This window comes from Humulus lupulus, chromosome 4, assembly GCF_963169125.1.
Source record: "Humulus lupulus chromosome 4, drHumLupu1.1, whole genome shotgun sequence".
Taxonomy (NCBI): Eukaryota; Viridiplantae; Streptophyta; class Magnoliopsida; order Rosales; family Cannabaceae; genus Humulus; species Humulus lupulus.
This window is the reverse complement of record NC_084796.1, coordinates 31394580-31414146: the sequence shown is the minus strand read 5'-3', so window position 1 is coordinate 31414146 and position 19567 is coordinate 31394580. Positions and strand designations below refer to the sequence as shown.

General features: G+C 34.0%; 1 protein-coding gene and 1 non-coding gene across 4 annotated transcripts; one reads left to right on the top strand and one right to left on the bottom strand.

Moving 5' to 3' along the window:
• Window positions 1–516: 516 nt before the first annotated feature.
• On the top strand, window positions 517–623 carry LOC133833738 (small nucleolar RNA R71). The gene has a single exon (XR_009893102.1). It is a non-coding gene; the product is annotated as a small nucleolar RNA R71 (small nucleolar RNA).
• A 7092-nt stretch (window positions 624–7715) lies between these two features.
• LOC133830292 (serine/threonine protein phosphatase 2A 55 kDa regulatory subunit B beta isoform-like) lies at window positions 7716–13303 on the bottom strand. 3 transcript variants are annotated; one of them, XR_009891983.1, is made up of 15 exons: window positions 13013–13303; window positions 12682–12785; window positions 12401–12508; window positions 12183–12302; window positions 11651–11842; window positions 11457–11548; window positions 11126–11244; window positions 10883–11006; window positions 10631–10754; window positions 9611–9679; window positions 9027–9118; window positions 8819–8896; window positions 8526–8619; window positions 8248–8324; window positions 7938–8130 (listed from the first exon to the last, which is right to left on the bottom strand). XR_009891983.1 is itself a non-coding variant. In XM_062260236.1 (14 exons), exons 1-14 carry the CDS (start codon window positions 13071–13073, stop codon window positions 7994–7996), a joined length of 1449 nt encoding a protein of 482 aa, XP_062116220.1. In that variant the 5' UTR covers window positions 13074–13301; the 3' UTR covers window positions 7716–7993. The 3 variants fall into 3 exon arrangements, 2 of the variants coding, with proteins under 2 accessions (XP_062116220.1, XP_062116219.1); XM_062260236.1 differs by lacking the exon at window positions 8526–8619 and having other exon boundaries at window positions 7716–8130; window positions 10883–10958; window positions 13013–13301; XM_062260235.1 differs by lacking the exon at window positions 8526–8619 and having other exon boundaries at window positions 7716–8130; window positions 13013–13300.
• Between the last annotated feature and the right edge of the window lie 6264 nt (window positions 13304–19567).

Here is a 19567-nt window from a genome sequence, read left to right as displayed (position 1 = left end):
TACTGGGGTTGATTTTGTTGAAATTGTTGCTGACTACCCTAACCACTTGTCCAAGAAAATTTTGGATGATTTCGCCACCCTAGATTGTAACTCATGGAATATGGGTTGTTGGAGGGCCTTGGGAAGTTCCCTATTGCTTGCACTTGCTCCATAGGCATGTTGTTAAAACCCCTCGTTATGCATTGTTCAAATAAATGAGGTCCTTCACATAACTCACATATGACTTGCATCTGCATAACTGAAGCTTGAATATTGTTCTGCTATAACTGTTTGTCAATGTTGCCACTTGAGCTGACAACATCGAGATGGCATCCAATTCATGAACTCCAGCCGCCATCTTAGTGGTTTCTCTTTCTGATGGCCACTGATAGTTATTCATAGTCATTTCTTCCAACAGATCATAAGCCTCATTAGCACTCTTACTCATGAACGCTCCTCCCGATGTTGCATCAATGACTATACGAGTAGTATCACACAAACCATTATAAAAAAATATGGACTAACATCCATTTCTCAATTCCATGGTGGGGGCATTTTCTTAACAACTCTTTAAACCTTTCCCACGCATCATACAGTGACTCACCATCTCTTTGGTGAAAATTTTTGATTTCACCTCTATACCTTGCAGATAATGATAATGGGAAAATTTTGGCCAAAAATTTGTGAGTGAGCTCCTCCCAATTTGTAATAGAGTTGGCTTCCAAAGAAATAAGCCAACTCTTTGCTCGGTCCCTTAATGAAAACAAGAAGAACCTCAACCTTACTATATCATTTGTTACTCTGTTCATTTTAAATGTGGCGCATAGCTCTAAGAAATTCACTAAATGCAAGTTTGGATCTTCCATTAGCAATCCTCCAAACTAAACTGATGCTTGTACCATTTGCAGAATGGAAGGCTTGATCTCAAAGTTATTGGCATCAACTGCTGGAGGTCAAATACATGATTGTGCCCCTATTACAGTCAAGTAGCACGTAATCTCTCAAACTTATTTGTGCTGGTTGCTGAGCTGGTGCCGCTTGTTCAACAACTCCTGCAACACCAATATTACTAGCTTGATTCTGAACCATTCTTTCTAACCATTTCTGTTTCCGATTTCTTCTGCAAGTTTTCTCGATTCCAGGATCAACAGGCACCCTTGTTTCTAATCCCTGTCGTTGCATAAACTACTTGAACACCTGAAATCACAAATTGCGAAAAACCAGAATGAGAATGGTATTAAAGAAAAACAACCAAATTAAAAAAAGAAATAATTTCCTTGATATTAGTAAAAACAGCCCCGGCAACGGCGCAAAAAACTTGTTACTGATTTTCTACACGTATACGCGTTCGTTTCACAAGTAATATAATGTAAGAAAGGTCGAACCCACAAGGACTGTTACCAAGTATCAATCATTAATCCTAATATTCTTTTTAGTTAACAATAATTTGATTATAAGAATTAAGTAAAACTATTGAAATAAGAACGTAATTGCAAGAATAAAAGATAGCAAAGGAAATAGAATTCAATAATTAAATGAACTAGGGCAATTAACTTCATATACCATCCACTTTATATTTCAGTAACACAAATTATACTATTCAATTCTCTCTCGTGATAGCAAGTCAACAAACGTAACTTATATTCGTACTAGGATATACAAGTCCCAACCTTATGTAAATTTTCTACATCTCTGTGATAAATGAATATAAGACAGGCATTAAGTAAGACAACCCTAAAACTACACAGACCAAATAGGTAATCTCGTCCTATAATAAAATCTATGTCTATTCAATTATAGCATAATCAATTCTCACTTCTCAGATTTCGAATCAAAATCATATAAATCATGTAATAGATGGTCAGTCAATCGCAAGCATTAAGCACAAATTCGAATAGATCACAAGCATTAAGCATAAAATTGCATCTTAAAACACGCCATAAAACATACTAAAACTAATCCTAACACTTTCATAGCATGCCCATGGGGCTTGTTTCAAACCATACAAAGACTTTTTTAATTTAAAAACATGATTTGGAAATTGTGGATCTTCAAACCCCTTAAGTTGTTCAACAAAAGCTTATTCATTCAAAAAAGCGGATTTAACATCCATTTGATGCAATTTGAAACCCATGATGCATGCAATATGTAATAACAACCTAATCGATTCAAGTCTAGCAACAGGTGCAAATGTTTCATCAAAGTCCACTCCTTCCACTTGAGTGTACCATTGTGCTACCAATCTAGCTTTGTTTCTTACTATTGTGCCAAATTCTTCACTTTTATTTTTAAAAATCCATTTTGTTCCAATGACATTAGTGTGATTTGGTCTGGGCACAAGGGTCCACACATCATTTCTCGTAAACGGTTCCAATTCTTCTTGCATAGCTTTAATCCAAGATTCATCAGTTAAAGCTTCTTTCACGTTTTTTGGTTCAAGTGAAGAAGTGAAACACACATGTTGAATGAGATTCATATATCTTTTCCTTGTGACCATGCTCTCCTCCATATCACCCAGAATGAGATCAGCAGGATGATTCTTTTCGGCATTTGTGCCTCTGCCTATTCAGATGGGGATATATCAGACGCCATGAGTGATGATCCAGTTGATGTTTCTGTCGCAGCGGGTAAAATTTCTGATACATCATGTTGGGCATCTGAGGCAACAAGCGCGTTTTCTATGAATTGGTCTATCTCGACTTCTATTGAAAATTTTGAAAAATCATTCATATCATCAACAACAATGTTAACAGATTCCATAACAATTTGGGTTCTCATGTTGTACACACGATATGCCCTATTATTTATGGAATAACCAAGAAAGACACCAACATCACTTTTAGCATCGAATTTTCCAATATTTTTGCGATCCCTCAATATGTAACAGACACAACCAAAAATGTGGAAGTAACTTACATTCGGGTGGTACCTGGACGTAAGAACAACCTGTTTATTGTGTAGCAAGCAATATTAATAGCTTCAGTCCACAATCGTTTGGATAATTTCTTGATACTCAACATTACTCTTGTCATTTCTTGAAGAGTACGATTCTTTCTCTCAACAACTCCATTTTGTTCAGGAGTTTTGGGTGCTGAAAATTCATGAGAGATACCACAAGACTTATAAAATTCATCTTACAAAGCATTTTCAAATTCTTTACCATGATCACTACGAATTCTCACAATTTTTCCAATATTACAATCTTTTTCAACTCTCAATTTTAAACATGGATTTTTAAAAGCTTCAAATGTGTCAAATTTTTCTCTTAAAAAATCAACCCAAGTAAAACTGGAGAAATCATCTACACATACAAAAATGTATCTTTTTCTATTTAAACTATCAACTTGGATTGGACCCATGAGATCCATGTGAAGCAATTCTAAAACTTTTGAGGTATTTACATCCAAAATACATTTGTGAGTGATTTTTAATTGTTTGCCAAGTTGGCACAGCTCACACTTAGCAATAGACTCTTTACCCAGTTTGGGTAATCCTCGAACAATACCTGTATTTGACAGCATTTTCAAGTTTTGAAATTAATGTGACCAAGTTTTTCATGCCACAGATCAGTTGAATTTCTTATGGTTGAGTGACATGACAATTTTTGAGAAAGAGTATAACAATTGTCAATTGATCTAAAACATTTTAAAACACAATTTCCATCTTTATTAATCACACTACAATCATCACAAGAATAATTGACAATAAATCCTTGATCACAAACCTGACTTATGCTAATTAGATTAGCTTTCAATCCATCAACCAGCAGGACATTTTTTAGTTTAGGTAACCCTTCCAAATTTAGGGTTCATTCCAAGTACTTTACTTGCAACACCAATACCAAAAGAGACTGCTCCACAATTTACAGCTTTAAAATTAATGAGAATATTTTTGTCACTTGTCATATGTCTAGAACATCCACTATCAAAGTACCAAGAATTAGATGTATGAGTTCAATGACATGTAAATGTAGCAAGACAAGTATTCACATTCTTTTTGACCCATTTTTGTTTAGGCGAATGATGTTTCTTTTGCACCTTTTTGAATTTTTCGTGATGAAAATAATTTGTATTAAAAAAATTCATCATAGTAAAACACTTTGGTCGAATGTGACATTTGACTTTCTTAGTCCTTTCATTGGACGTCATATTCTTACCTATCTGTCTCTTTGCTTATGAGACATATTATGATGTTGATGGATCAGAAACCTACAGTGATAGATCAGAAGATACAGCAGGTAATGAGTGGGTTTGAACAAACATAGTGTTTCCCTTTAATTGAAACCCTTTAGATCTCAATCCAGCATTATTTTGTTGACCTGCATTCTCGACCTCCTCAAAAATTGTAGAACCTGGATTAAGCATTTGAACATTTCTTTTCATTAGATCAAACTCTTTTTTCAGACGATTAATTTTAGCATTTTTATCAAAAATATTTGTTTCAAGAATTTTAATATTCGATTCAATTTCATCATTTCTATAAGAATGAAATTTTATGATTTTTGTATTTGATCTATTCACAGCACACAATTTAATCTATTCATCATACATTTTTTTGTAAGATTATTTCAGTGAATCTTCATTGACTTCTGATTCATCAGAGTCAATGTCAACAACATCAGCAGTACCTGTCGTAGTATCAGTAACTTTATTTACGGAAATAGTATTGTTTAGACAAACAAGTTGTCTATTTTTCTACAAAAAACAAGGAAAATTCAAGAGTACAAATGTTAAAGCAACATTTTCTCTATCTTCATCACTACTTTCAGAGTCAATGTCACTCCAAGTAGCATTCATACCTTTTTTATTTCTTTTCAATGTATTTGCACATTCTGATTGAATATGACCAAATCCTTCACATTCCCTGCATTGAATTCCCTTTTTATTATTAGGAAAAGATGGTTTTGAAGATGTATTACCTTTGGATAAATTCTTTTTGTTGCCCAATTTTTTCATATATTTTTTAAAATTTCTTGTCAATAGGGCCAACTCATTATCATCTTCATCGTCAAAACTTACCTTCTCAGAAATTTTCAGAGTAATAGATTTTTCTTTTTCTTTTGCCTTGGTCGGCTTTTCGTTTTGTCTGATTTGTTGATTTAGTTCAAAGGTTCGAAGAGAACCCATTAATTCTTCTACCTTCATGGTATTCAGATCTTTGGCCTCCTCCATAGTCGTTAGTTTAGTGTTAAACCTGTCAGGTGAAACACGAACAATTTTTCGAACTAAAATAGATTCTTCTAATTTTTCACCTAAGGCCAAAAAAAATCGTTAGCAATATCAAACAATCTTTCATAAAATTCAGTAAGAGTTTCAGTCTCAGACATTCTAAAATCCTCAAATTTTGTTTGCAACATAATGGACCTAGAACGCTTGACATCGACAGTCCCTTCAAATTGAGTTTGAAGGATTTTCCAAGCTTCTTTGGCCGAATCACAAGAGGATATGAGTTTAATATATCCTTCGCCAACACCATTGAATAAGGCATGTAAGGCCTTGTAATTGTAGCTAGACAGTAAATCATTAGCAGTTGACCAATTTAACTCAGATTTTACCGTTGTTTCTCCAGTTTTTTCGTCAACTTCTATTGGTGCTAACCAGCCTGTCAAAACAATTTTCCATGCATTCTCATCTTGAGAATTGATGAAGGCTTTCATCCTAACTTTCCAGTAAGGATAGTTTGAGCCATTAACAATGGTGGTCGAGTTATAGAACTCCCTCCTGCAAAAAACGACATGTTGCAACCAAAAATACAAACAAACGGAAGGAAAACCACAAGATCTCACTAAGAGTTTAGTGAACTGCTCTGATACCAAATGAAATTTTATTTTTTATGATTACCAACTGAATTTAATAAACAAGTTAATTAATATGGAACTGTTAAACAATTGTTTGATCACACAGATATTATGATATATCATGACAGAATGCTGATAGAACAGAATATACGAACAGATAATAAATAAACTTAAAGTAACGTGACACAAGAAGTTTTTTACGTGCTTCGAAAAACCTACTTCACGGGGCACGCCCAGAGATAAAATCAATTAGTAAAGTCTCAAAAATACAAAAAACAATTGACTTATACAAGTTTGGATTCCCTCTAAAACTTTGTTGCAACCTTGAAGTACTCCACTTTAATAATCTGATTTTGATAAACACCAAGAGCACAAAATCCCTTCTGATCTTAATGAGTGCTTACTTCCTCCTGAAGTAAGTCTTGTGAAAATCTTCTCCCGATGACTTGTATGTCACGTTCACAAGCTTTATGACCTGTTTAAGAATAAACAGCACAAACAAACAAAGAGACAGTAGAACAAGAACTACTCTTTACGAATAAAATAACTTTTCAAAAGCATAAAATATTTGAATGGTGAAGAGGTAAGGATGGCTGCTGCTTAGGTCTGGTATTTATAGAGTTTAAAAACCCCTAAGCCAATCTCGTTTATGGCCCAAATCAAACCAAATCAGGAAGTTACTCAAAATAACTTCTCATTTTATTAACTGCAAGATTTTCTCGATATGACAGACAAACATTTTGTGACATCAAGAAATGGACGAACCTGGTCTTAAAACCCAGCCAGGTTCATTTCGGAGTTTCCTTTCTTGGGCATCAAGACTCACTCAGTATCCTCCTTTTAAATAGACTATAACCAATCAAAATATTCAAAGAATAATCCTATAAAAAGTCCTTAAAATAGACAAGTTACCATAAACAAATTAGGAAACTTGACTAAGAATAAAATGTACTTTAATAGAGATAATTATTTTTACCAAAAAGAGGCACTTACCCAAAATACTATTTCGAAAATACCAAATAATAAAATATATTTATTATAAAAAAGATTGTCCAATTTTAGGATTTTTACAATTTACAATGCATGTTACAAATATGGTACTGAATTCGACATAAAAATAAATAAATGAATGATATATTTAACACTATATTTAACACTCTTCTATACACAATAACACTTATTTTATTTTATTATTCTAAGGGGACATTTTAAATTATGGGTGTTCCTATGGTAGGGGCTAGAAAAAGAGCCTCATTAGTGGGCTATTTTGTGTTTCCAATCAGTTAATAGTTTTCGGTGTAATTTTTTTTATGACTGTGTATATTATAGTTATTTAGAGCATTCTTTAAATTTTCAGAATATTCTGAATAATTTGTCGTGCTGAAAAACTAGGTTCAAACATGTTTTTCACGCACATAAAAAAATTAGTCGCTCGTGCAACAACCTATTTTTAAACTAGTACAGTAAATTATTCGAAATTTTTCAAAAATTTACAGAAAGCCCTAAATACTTGCAATATACAGTCATAACAAAAATTGCACTAAAATCTGTTAACAGGTCAAGAATACAAAAGAACTCCACCCGTAGGACTTTTTAGTCCCTATCGTAGAAATTCCCTTAAATTATTATTGATATAAAAAGCAAACTAGTATTAATAATTAATTGATTTCAAATATGAAAGAATAATACTTGGAGAAGAAAAATAGTTATAGATACTTTGAATTTTTTTTAAAATAAAAAAAAAGTCTCCTTAACAATAAATATTAAAAAAAAAGTTGTTGACAATATTCTAATTTAAAATAATTCTTTTGTTACCGTGCAAATTGGATAAATGCTACATTTTTCGCTAAACTTTACATAGCTTTTAGCATATATAATTTGACATTGAAAGATGCTCTTAAAGTAGATGAAACAGAGTATACCACATTTTACAATTGAATACAGCTTAAACATGATTATTTATTTTAATTTTTTAAACATAATTATTTATCATACTATTATATACCAACAACACAGGACCTTCTAAGTTGACTTTCTATTTTACTTTATTTTTTATTCTCTCTGTTTGTTATATAAATATATATATTTTAAAAAAAAAAAAAAAAGAGATAAGAAACTTCTCTCATCATCTCAAGTTTTCTACCTACTTTAAAGAGTGAACTTAAGGCTCTCTTTCTCTCCAAACACTTTCAGAATTGTAACTATACAAAAAGGAATCTATGCATGATACATGAACAGGCTATTCCCAGCAGCACAAGCAATCAGGTTTTTTTCTGGATGCCATGCCAGATGTAATAACTTGGAGTTTAAGTTACATGATAAGTCATTATGTCCTGAACTTGAATTATCATTCCCTGAAAACATAAGAACATACAAGTTAATTTCGGTCACAAGATAAAACAAGATTTGATTACTATCATCATATAAATTCAAGGCTGTTAGAAGAGATCGAATTAAGGACTCGGTCTAACCATGCCGGTAAAATCCACGCGTCAGATTGCTCAAGGAAGACCTTCTAGTCCTTGGAGCAGCTTGGAAAACTGGCTTCCTGTTATCAAGTTCAGAAGAAGCAAACCAAAATTGAGTTGGAAACATTGCTGTGGGAGCATCTTATGTGACAATTTATTGTTATTTTAGTATTTACAAAGTGAGTGATAACAGATATAGAAGTCAGAATCAAGAACTTTGTAAAAATAAATTTCAAGTCAAACTAACTAAATTTTCAAATAAAATTGATTTTATTACATACATGGAGTACATAGTGGCAACTGGTTGAGAAATATCCTTATGAATAAAGGGTTAATGCTTGAGCAATCCATTTTCCCATTTTAGAAACAGCTGAACTGGATTGCATAAGCATTTATCAAACATAAGCTTGGAAAACTAACTAATCTTACCAGTAATTTTGAATTAGACAACAGTTCCTTCACCTGATCAAGGTCTTAAGACAATGGATCACCCCAGCAGGAAATTGGGTCCAACAAACACAAAAACTACTACTTGGAAACCAAAAAGTAGAGAAAAAGAAACTGAAAGCCCCACCTGACAGGATGTTTGCTAGCTTCTATTGTGATTCCTTCGTCACTTCCAGCACCATGGGAGAAAATGCGTAAATGATTGCTAATTTAAAATTACAAACACTTGTGTCAGAAAAGCTGCATTTTGGGAGCAAGCCAGAAGTTGATTGCTAACAGTGTTCTTCATAAGTTAAAATGCAGTGCAACTAAAGTTTTGAAGAAAAAAGATAAACCTGTAAGACCCAGTTGCATAATGCATTCCATCGCCACTGAGGCAGCAAGCAAATTTATCAAATATGCAGTCATTATCATACAATTCGCACAACTGCCAGAAAATGATGTCAGGTGTCAGTAAAAGGGATATATTTGCATGCATGTTGAGCTTGTGAGCTTTTATGATCAACTAAGAGATACATAAATTCACATATTTGATTTGGAAAACGAACTTCTGTTCTTATGATGACTCCATCAATCCTCCTTTAGAGAATAGGTCAGAACTGTAATCAAAGGCTGGTAAAGTTTTAACTATTTGACTTAAGACACTCGTTATCTTTGTCCTTTTTTTCTTTTTTAAATTTTCTGGTGGAGGGTGTCCCAGAAATCCCCTGAATCTTCTTAGAGGGCTCAAGTTTGAAACTGGAGCCACGCAAAACCCTAAAATCTTTGGCATGCACGAAAACTGTAATTCACTCTGGACCATGTCCAAGAGGATATGGTGCTAAAATGTACGTACTCAAAGCACGCCAAGCAGCAAACATCAAATCAAACAGCAACTGAACCCATTCAACATCTACATTGGGTATCAAGAATAAGTTACCTTGGGCCGCAGGTTCTCATGGATCTTGTATATCGCAACTGGTGAGGAATCCATATGCATGTCCCATAGCTAGATTTAAACATAAAAGCCTTTATTTGATGTCATAATGACAGTGTAAACACAGCCAATATAGACTTTAGATGAATAAGAACCTTATTTTCCCTAGAATTGCATTGAACATGAGCACATCACAGAATGTATAACTTGAATCCACCATAAGAAATATTATACAAAACAAACAAATAATGGCCAAGTAAGCTAAAGAAAAATGTCATTTGATAGACTTTCGTTTTATTTTAATAAGGGTAAAAGGCTAAAAAAAAAGGGAAATTTCAAGGTTCTAAAGTTCTTCAAAATCATATATTTTCCTATCCAATCAATAATTTTAGGCACCATGGAAATGGTATAGCATTTGTATTTTTTTTGCCCATTTTCTTTTAACAAGATCCCAACTTCATACAAAATTATGATTTTGAAATTCACAAAGAAGCAACATTCAAATGGTCTAAAAAGCTCTCATATCATCACCACGCATGATTTAGGATATTCATAACTATGATTTCTTGCGAAATTTGGAAGTATGAGATATTTTCTTGCAAAATTTGACAATATGAGATATTTTCTAACAAAATTTGAAACCCCAAGGTGTTTATGTGCATTTTCCAAAACTTGGAGGCTATTCATTGCAAAATTTGAAAATCCCAAGGTATTTTTTTTGTAATTTACAAAACCAGACACGCTTTCTTGCAAAAGTTAAAATCCTTACCGTAATTTTTTTGCATTTACCCTTTAATAGAAGACTAAATTTGTTGTTCAAGACTAAAATGACACAAAATTAGTAAATTACTACAATTACAATGATACAAGGACTAACCTGAGGATCTGTAAAAGACAAACACATGGTTATGTTGACTTGAGATAAGAAAATTATAAACATCTAACCAACCATTAATTTTTTCTTAAAAAAAAAGTAAAAAGTATAGGATGGAAGAAACTTTGAAGTGTCACAATGAAGAGTACCTTTAGATTCATGTAATCACGACTTAAGATGTACCGCCCATCCTTCGAGAATTTCATATCAGAAATGGATGCAACAATCTCTGTGAAAAATGATTTCGACCCACGTGAACCTCCCTCTTCCAATCTGTAAAAATCAACCCACATGATAAGTTTACAACAGCACTAAGTGTAACATTAAAGATACTGAAAAGCCCTGCGCAGACAAAATTGCAACAGAAACAACAATTTAACAATGAATCAAACAACACCAACATTATCGCACTGTGATCACATAAAGCTGACTGCCGCATGTCAACTAGACGAATAAATCCTCTTGAGCTGCCGTATGCTAGAAAATTACAATGAATTGGATGGAACTCAGCTGTTGTTATGACCTCTATATAAAATTTAGGGACGAATCAGAAATGTATAACAAAAGGAGCCACCAAATTTTAAATATGAGATTAAAAAAATAAAGCAAAATTTCTCAAATTAAATAAAGGATGACACAAGTACCAGTAAGGTCCTCCATGTTTGATGGCTTCATGTCAATAATGTTGAAGCACTGACCACTTATCTCAAGATTCCACAAGTTTATCCTAAGGTCATCTGCAGAAATAAATGTCTCACAGTCGCTGGACATAAAATATGAAATCAGATTATCACCTTTAGCACACCATAACTACAAAACTTAATTATTTAATAACAAGATACATTGATTGGAAAATCCAAAGGGCTGGTTTTATGGGCAGAATGAAAGAACTACTATTTCATATCCTCCAAGCAACCAAAACACATATACAGTTCTATGCACAAAACAAAGCGCGAGAAAAATACCATACTTTACCTATTGGTTGAGATGGAGTTTATATTAAAATCATGAGCATGAGAATAAACCTTCCGACATCTTGTTTGTGCAGTATCTTCCATGTCTACAATCTAGTCATGCAAAACATTAGCATGATACCCTTTTATATTGAGCAGAACGCAATAGTGAAAAAGAAGAAGAAAATAAAAGTAACAGAAATCCTAGCAACCAACCTCATCATGCTGGTCTTGTGTTGGTGACATGCTCTTTTCCATCTTAACTGTCCATTCTGAATGATAACCATTAGAAACAGACAGCTTGTCTTGTTCAGTCATGAAACTCTTTTCAGCCAAAAGTGCATTCTCTGAACTCACAAAGGGAGAAGATCCCATTTCTTTTACTTTCTTCACCTTGCGTTCCTTCACCTGTCATCAGAACCAAAAATGAAGAGGAGTTCAATGTTAGGTCACTAAGGAAATTAATAGCTCTTAATTAGTATCTTAGACACACTAATGCCTTTCCTTAACTTCTCTTCAACTAATCCCGACTGCACAATCAATTGAATGTTTCTTAATGAACATATAATCCATGTCCATCTAGTTATTTGATTTCTGTTTTATTGACAAATTATTTAATTCTTCAATTGCTCGTTGCCTTAATAGACCGCAATAACTCACACTCTAACTCAGGAAGTACATATTATCTTGATAAAAGCAAAACGGAAAAGTATTCCGTGATAAGTTACAGGTTCAGAAATATCCACACCTTCCACAATTTAATTGTCTTGTTGTTCGTGGAAAGGATAAAGAGTGAACCGTTGGGAGTAGCACACCATCTTACTTTGTTTATCTTCTCTTCGATTTCCAAGCTCTTCAAATAGTCAAACTGTGAAGCGCACAAACCAAATAAGAAGATAATCACCAATCAACAGGCATAAAAGTGCACAAAACTTTATTAAAAAGACCACAAAATGCAAAGCATACCTCAGGCTCATGGCTCTGAAACTCAGTCTTGTACTGAAATTCAGGATTCCATGTAGAGTTAAAATCCAGTTCCTCCAACTTAGTGCGAGACTGGTACTGATTCGAAGTCTAAGAAGCCAATAATCAATCGTAAAAAAACATCATAAACCCACTTTTTTATTCCAACATTAGATGCCAATAAACCAACACGATTGCCATCCTAACAAAGAAATTAGCCCAAAATGAATTCAGAAATTTCGTAGCTTTACAAAATTAAAAAACTCTATGAGCGAAATCCTCACATGTTTCCCATCTTTTCTTTCGAAAATCACAACACGACCACCTCTATCTCCAACGGCAAGGTAATCACCGCTAGCGTCGAATCCCATAGCAGTGATGATATCAACTAAAGAAAGAGAAAACCCATTAAGCGCAGTAGTTTCAGTAACCAAACTAACTATTTTAACAAATTAACCGCAAACTATACTCTTTGTTTACCAAAAAAAAAAACACCAAGATCCTACACATTGTTGTACTATAGTAATAACACTAGCAAATTCTCAGCAACCAAACAAAAACAAAAACAAAAAATACACTTCAAGTTTAGCTAAACGCAAGCAAGATAACACTAACCTTCCTCGACATCCTCTCCCGGAGCTCGTTCGCCGAAAACCTGAGAGAAGTTCCACTCCATAGGGGCACAATGAAAAACCGGAGTTCAAAGTCGAAAGTGGATTATTTTGCTGGAATTAGCCCCTTCAAATCGAGTCGAAAGTCGAAAGTGGATTTAGTTTCAATTACATGAGAGAAGTCACCTTTGGAGGGAAGTGAAGTTGTGATAGAGATTCATACTGAGAATTTTCTGAGCTTTTCCAGTCTACTCCCTTACACCACTCGATTTTTATTTTTATTTTTACTTTCCGGGAAAATGCCTTCTTCGCTTAAGGTATGCGCCAAAAAAAAGTTTTCTCGGCTTCTGTGACTACTTCGTGGGCCGATCTCATCATGGGCCTAGCCTGGAATGTGTCCATAATTAATTGGGAAAATTTCCGTTATAACCAAAAATTAATAAAATATAGGATTTATACGGTTTTTTTTATAATTGTGTTTTTGATAAATAAAAACATTTTGTTTAGTTAAAATAGACTCCTAAATTTAATTTTGATGAACGATAAATTGAATATAACAATACAGTTTTTATGCAAAATAATTTTGTTTTTGTTTTAAATTATTAGTTTTATGAATTATTTGTAATTTTAGTTTAGAAAAATTTTACCAAAATCGAGTTTAGGGTTCAATTTGAACCAATTTATAAAATACATGGTCTAAACAAGTAATTGGACAAAACATAAAGTCCAAAAAAGTATAAACCCTAAAAAATAACAATTTTACTATCACACGGAGAAAACAACTTTTATACAGTACCAAACTTTTATTTACATAAATACGGTTTGCTCTTAAAGTTCCTCACCACTCTCTCACAGGCGAAATGTGTTTCTCCTTCTCTTGCATCCCACGGCGTCGATCACACAGCAACATCAAAACACCATAGTTGTCGGCAACAACAAAATCTACAAGCAAAAAACTGAAAACCGCCATTCAATCTCAAAAAAATGGGTCGGAAAAAAATGGGTAAGCAACCGAAACGCAAAAATAAAATAACAAAAATAGTCCGGTGGTGAATAGGGAGTTTCTCCTTCCCTGATCACCCATGGCAAAGAACCTCAAAGCAATAGAAAATCTCCATGGATGCTGGCAATCAAGCTTTGCAAAGCATCAGTACCTAAAACCACAGCAAGATCCCAAGTCAACAACCGAAAAATAACATTCAATTCGCAAAATTGAAACCAAAAAATTGGTAAAAAATGAAACTCGAAAATTGAATCACCAAAATCTTGTAAACAATTGTTGGGAATAGTACCCTTAAAGAAATTGTAGTTGACAAATGTTTTAAATTAAATAAATAATTGAATTGAATTATTATATATATAGACTATGTGTGATATTATATTGATAATATTAAGTGAATATCAAAAAAATTCAAAGTTTATCTATGTGGTCTTAATCTCATATTGGTATGAAGGGATCGAGATTAAGATAATAAACTTAAAATAGTTCGCAGTAAAATAAAATTATGGAATCTTTAGATTAATTACTGCTAGTACAATTCGCTAGTATTATGAATACAAGTGACATATATCCAGGTCACTAGTGTAGTAGGACACTTTAGTGAATGTGCTTTATATATAGTGATATATAGAATTGGATCAGATATGATTTGTTAATACTTGTTTAAATATCGTTTCATAGTATAAATCAAACACATCAAACGATGATCATATACATGATGATCTTAATCCCGAGGTTGCTATGAACTCTTATATATGTCATTTGATCATTTAATTCATGTGTTAAGGTTTGTCAAAATGATCAGGCTAAGAACAATTGTTTTGGGGACTCAATGATATAAATGGCTAGGGACATAGTTTAACAGATATGGAATATATACCTTCTTATAGATTGAATAATGGTTCCCTATTGAGTTGACTTTTGGAACTGAAAAGGTTATGAGCGCTCACGTCGCAAACTTGTAATGACACAACTTTCACTAGTAAAGTCAATAGTACTCTAGGAACAATATATAGCTAAAAAGGTAAAACAGTAATTTTATTCCCTTTTAATTATGAACCATTAATAGGGGATTAACATTGTATGTAATGATTATATCAATTGACACTTTATTCTTTAATAAAGTACTCAGTAAATATATGTCTGTAATTATCAAGAGTTCAATCTCATATTTATAGTAGAGTAATCATGTGATTAATAAATATGATTATTTAAACAAAGAGCTTTGATTAATAATATAATATTTATTGGAGCTTGATGTTATAGGTCCATAGGTCCCCAGGGCGACTCTATCAACATCATATCAATGTAAGAATTGATACAAGGGTAAAATTGTAATTTGGGAATTTAAGAAGAATTTTATTATTCGGATCAAGTATACAATTATATGATAATTGAGTTTGAATAATTAATTTGGAATTAATTATTAATTTAAAAAAATATATTTATTAATTTAAATATGTAATTTTTGAAATTCATATATATAAGACTTATAAATGGTTACTACCTATAGAAGGGTACTAACAATTATGATGTTGTGGCAACATAGTGACTTGGTATAGCAAGTCACTAACAGCTAAATATTTTTTTTCTACATTAATTTTGAATTTAGTTATTTTTTTTGTCATAATTAATGTTGTTTCCAACAAATAAGAGACACTAGCTATATTTAGAAATTGATATGCATTTGAAAAATGAAAAGTTTATAATATTATATTTCCATAATAAATACACGTTTTTTATCAGGTAACCCTTCCAAAAATTTGAAAAAAAAACAAATTTATTTTTAGAAATATTAATTAACAACTATAAATATGGACAGTTGATCTTAATCTAATGGTTAATATTAAAGTAACAATCCATGGGTAGTAACCATTAAGAGTGCACACATATATATATATTAATTTTGAAATTAATTATTTTATTTGAATGAGAGAAAATAAAATTGGTAAGTCAAATATGGTTTTTGATTTATTGAATTTTAAAAGATGATGATAATAATGATCATCAATTTGAAATTTAAATTTTGAAATATGGTTGTCATCTTTTCCTTAAAAAGATAAATACTTTATTTTGTAGAAGATTGTTTTTTGTTAAATAAATAATAAAAGAAAAATGTAAAATCCCTGAAAAGGGAATAGTAGGTCACGCACGACACAGTCCATGTGTCATGCAGGTACCAACTGCACTGATATTGTATTAGTGTTGTTTTTATTTTATTTATTTATTTAATTAATAATTTAAATATAGTTTTTTCAAATTTGGTAAGTTAGATATTTAACTAAATCAAATCCTATCATCATTATGATAATATTATTATATTACTATTATTATTATGAATAATAATGTAATAGAATTATCTCTATATATATGATATAGAATAAAGAGAAGAAACAACATTAGAGAAACACAATACATAGACAATTTAAAATAGTTCTCAGAATTTTTGTTAGACAAAAAGAGTCTTTCTTTTTCTTCTTTATTCTAATCATTCTCAGACCATAATCCAAGTTCTCATGTGTTGAGAAATACTTGTTATTCCTAAAATTGCAAATGCATGTTCTCTATGTGCCCACACACATCTTGAGGTGTAGAGAACACTCCAAAAGATCGTGGTATAAGTACTCAAAGCATTGGATATGAATATCGATAAATATACGAAAAGACTCAATGACACTTTATAGGTTTCAAGAGGTAAAAGTTCATATTCTTGTATGTTTATATGTTATATATAAATATATTGTATATTTATATATATATAAGTTGTGTGATTAATAATATTATATATTAATGTTTCTGGATTAATATTTTCTTGGTCATATAAACTATTTATATGATTGTAGTAGTAGTAGTAGCAGTAACAGTAGCAGCAGTAGCAGTAGTAGCAGTAGCAGCAGTAGCAGTAGTAGCAGTAGCAGCAGTAGCAGTAGCAGCAGTAGTAGTAGCAGCAGTAGGAGGAGGAGTAGTAGTAGTAGCAGTAGTAGTAGCAGCAGTATTAGTAGTAGTAGTAGTAGTAGTAGTAGTAGTAGTAGTAGTAGTAGTAGTAGTAGTAGTAGCAGTCGCAACAGTAGTAGTAGTAGCAGTAGTAGTAGTAGTAGCAGTAGTAGCAGCAGTAGCAGTAGTAGTAGCAGCAGCAGCAGCAACAACAATAGCAGTAGTTGTAGCAGTAGTAGCACCAGTAGTAGTAGCAGCAGCAGCAGCAGTAGCAGTAGTAGTAGCAGCAGCAGCAGCTGCAGCAGCAACAATAGCAGTAGTAGTAGCAGTAGTAGCAGCAGCAGCAGCAGTAGTAGTAGTAGTAGTAGTAGTAGTAGTAGTAGCAGCAGTAGAAGCAATAGCAGTAGCAGCAGGAGTAGCAAGAGTAGCAGGAGTAGCAGTAGGAGCAGGAGTAGCAGGAGTAGCAGTAGTACCAGTAGGAGCAGTAGGAGTAGTAGTAGCAGTAGGAGCAGGAATACCAGGAGTAGCAGTAGGAGCAGTAGGAGCAGGAGTAGTAGTAGTAGTAGTAGTAGTAGTAGTAGCAGTAGCAGCAGTAGTAGGAGTAGCAGTAGCAGTAGTAGGAGGAGTAGTAGTAGTAGTAAGAGTAGTAGTATTAAGAGTAGTAGTAGTAACAGTAGTAGTAGTAGTAAAAGTAGTAGTAGTAGCAGCAGCAGCAGCAGCAGCAGTAGTAGTAGCAGTAGTAGTAGTAGTAGTAGTAGTAGTAGTAGCAGCAGTAGCAGCAGCAGTAGTAGTAGCAGCAGTAGCAGTAGGAGCAGGAGTAGCAGTAGGAGCAGGAGTAGCAGGAGGAGCAGTAGGAGCAGGAGTAGTAGCTGTAGCAGTAGCAGTAGTAGCAGTAGTAGCAGTAGGAGCAGTAGCAGGAGCAGTAGGAGTAGTAGGAGCAGTAGGAGCAGTATTAGGAGCAGTAGTAGTAGTAGTAGTAGTAGTAGTAGTAGTAGTAGTAGTAGTAGTAGTAGTAGTAGTAGTAGTAGTAGTAGTAGTAGGAGCAGTAGCAGCAGCAGCAGTAGTAGTAGTAGTAGTAGTAGTAGTAGTAGTAGTAGTAGTAGTAGTGAACAGGAGTAGCAATAGTAGTAGTAGTAGTAGTAGTAGCAGTAGTAGTAGTAGTAGTAGTAGTAGTGAACAGGAGTAGCAGCAGCAGTAGTAGTAGTAGTAGTGTTATACCCAAAAAATAAGAAGATGCATCCTAGGAGACTAAGGGGAGTGCATTCTAGGAGAGTTAAGGGGAATGGTCCTAAGAGACCCCAAGGAGGATGTGGTCCTAGGAGACCCCAAGAGAGTGATCCTAGGAGAACCAAGGATGAGGTCCGAGGAGAACTCAAGAAAGTGGTCTTAAGAGACCCTAAGGAGAAAGTGGTCCTAGGAGACCCCAAGGAGGATGTGGTCCTAGGAGACCCCAAGGGTGTGTAGGAGGTAAGCCTCCCAAGGTTTTCTAAGTGTTGGCTCGAGCGTGTCCAAGGTAAGTAGCTAAGGAGGAGGAGTCTCATGCAAGAGGAAGGAGACTTAGATTTTGATAAGGAGAGCCTATACAATGTTCGATCAGACATGTTTGGGAGATGCTAAAGGAGAATGCCTTGACCTTGTCCAAGGTGAGATGTTATGGAGGAGATTGCCTCAATGTTGTCCAAGGTGAGGCACCAAGGAGGTTGCCTCAATGTTGTCCAAGGTGAGGCACCAAGGAGGTTGCCTCAATGTTGTCCAAGGTGAGGTGCCAAGGAGGTTGCCCCAATGTTGTCCAAGGTGAGATGCCAAGGAGGTTGCCTCGGACCACCTTGGTCCGAGGAGAAGCCAAGGAGATTGGTTCAAGGAGGAACATGGCAAGCTAGAGGAGAGTGCCATGTTAGAGGAGAGAAGTGCATGTCCTACCACCATGCACGTTCAACCCACAAAAACATGTCCTACCACCATGCATATCCTACCACCATGCATGTTCAACCAGCACTTGCATGGGTAGTGAGTAGGAGGTGGACCAACTAGCTAGAGGAGACTAAGTCAGACACAACTCCAACAACATACGCGGGAATCTCTCATTCTTCCCACAAATGGGGGGTTTGTTACATTTCGAATTTTGAATGTTTAAATGTAATAAATATAATAAAATATCCCTATCATAAGGGGATATCAGTTGAGGATCCCAGGCCTATAAATAGAGAGTTTATGGGATGAGAGAGGGAGTTCCTTCTGGCTTCTTCTTTCTAGAGAGAGAAAATTGGGACTGTCTATTCTAGAGAGAGAAAGTGCTGAAATAATAGAGAATTCTTGTATTTTTGCAATCTGTACTGAAGAAACTCAGTTGGCTCAGTCCATCTGGTCTTGAGTACGGATCTATAAATCACAACTCTAAGTGGATTAGGCTATTACCGACAATCGGGGCTGAACCACTATAAAAATCTCTTGTGTTATTTACTTCTCTTGTTTATACCGTCTGTTGTCGTTTTTACTTCTCTTGAAGGCTTGTCGTTATTGACGTTCTCACGTCGTTGGCTAAAAACGCAGTCAACAAGTAGTAGTAGTAGTAGTAGTAGCAGTAGTAGCAGTAGCAGTAGCAGTAGTAGTAGCAGTAGCAGTAGC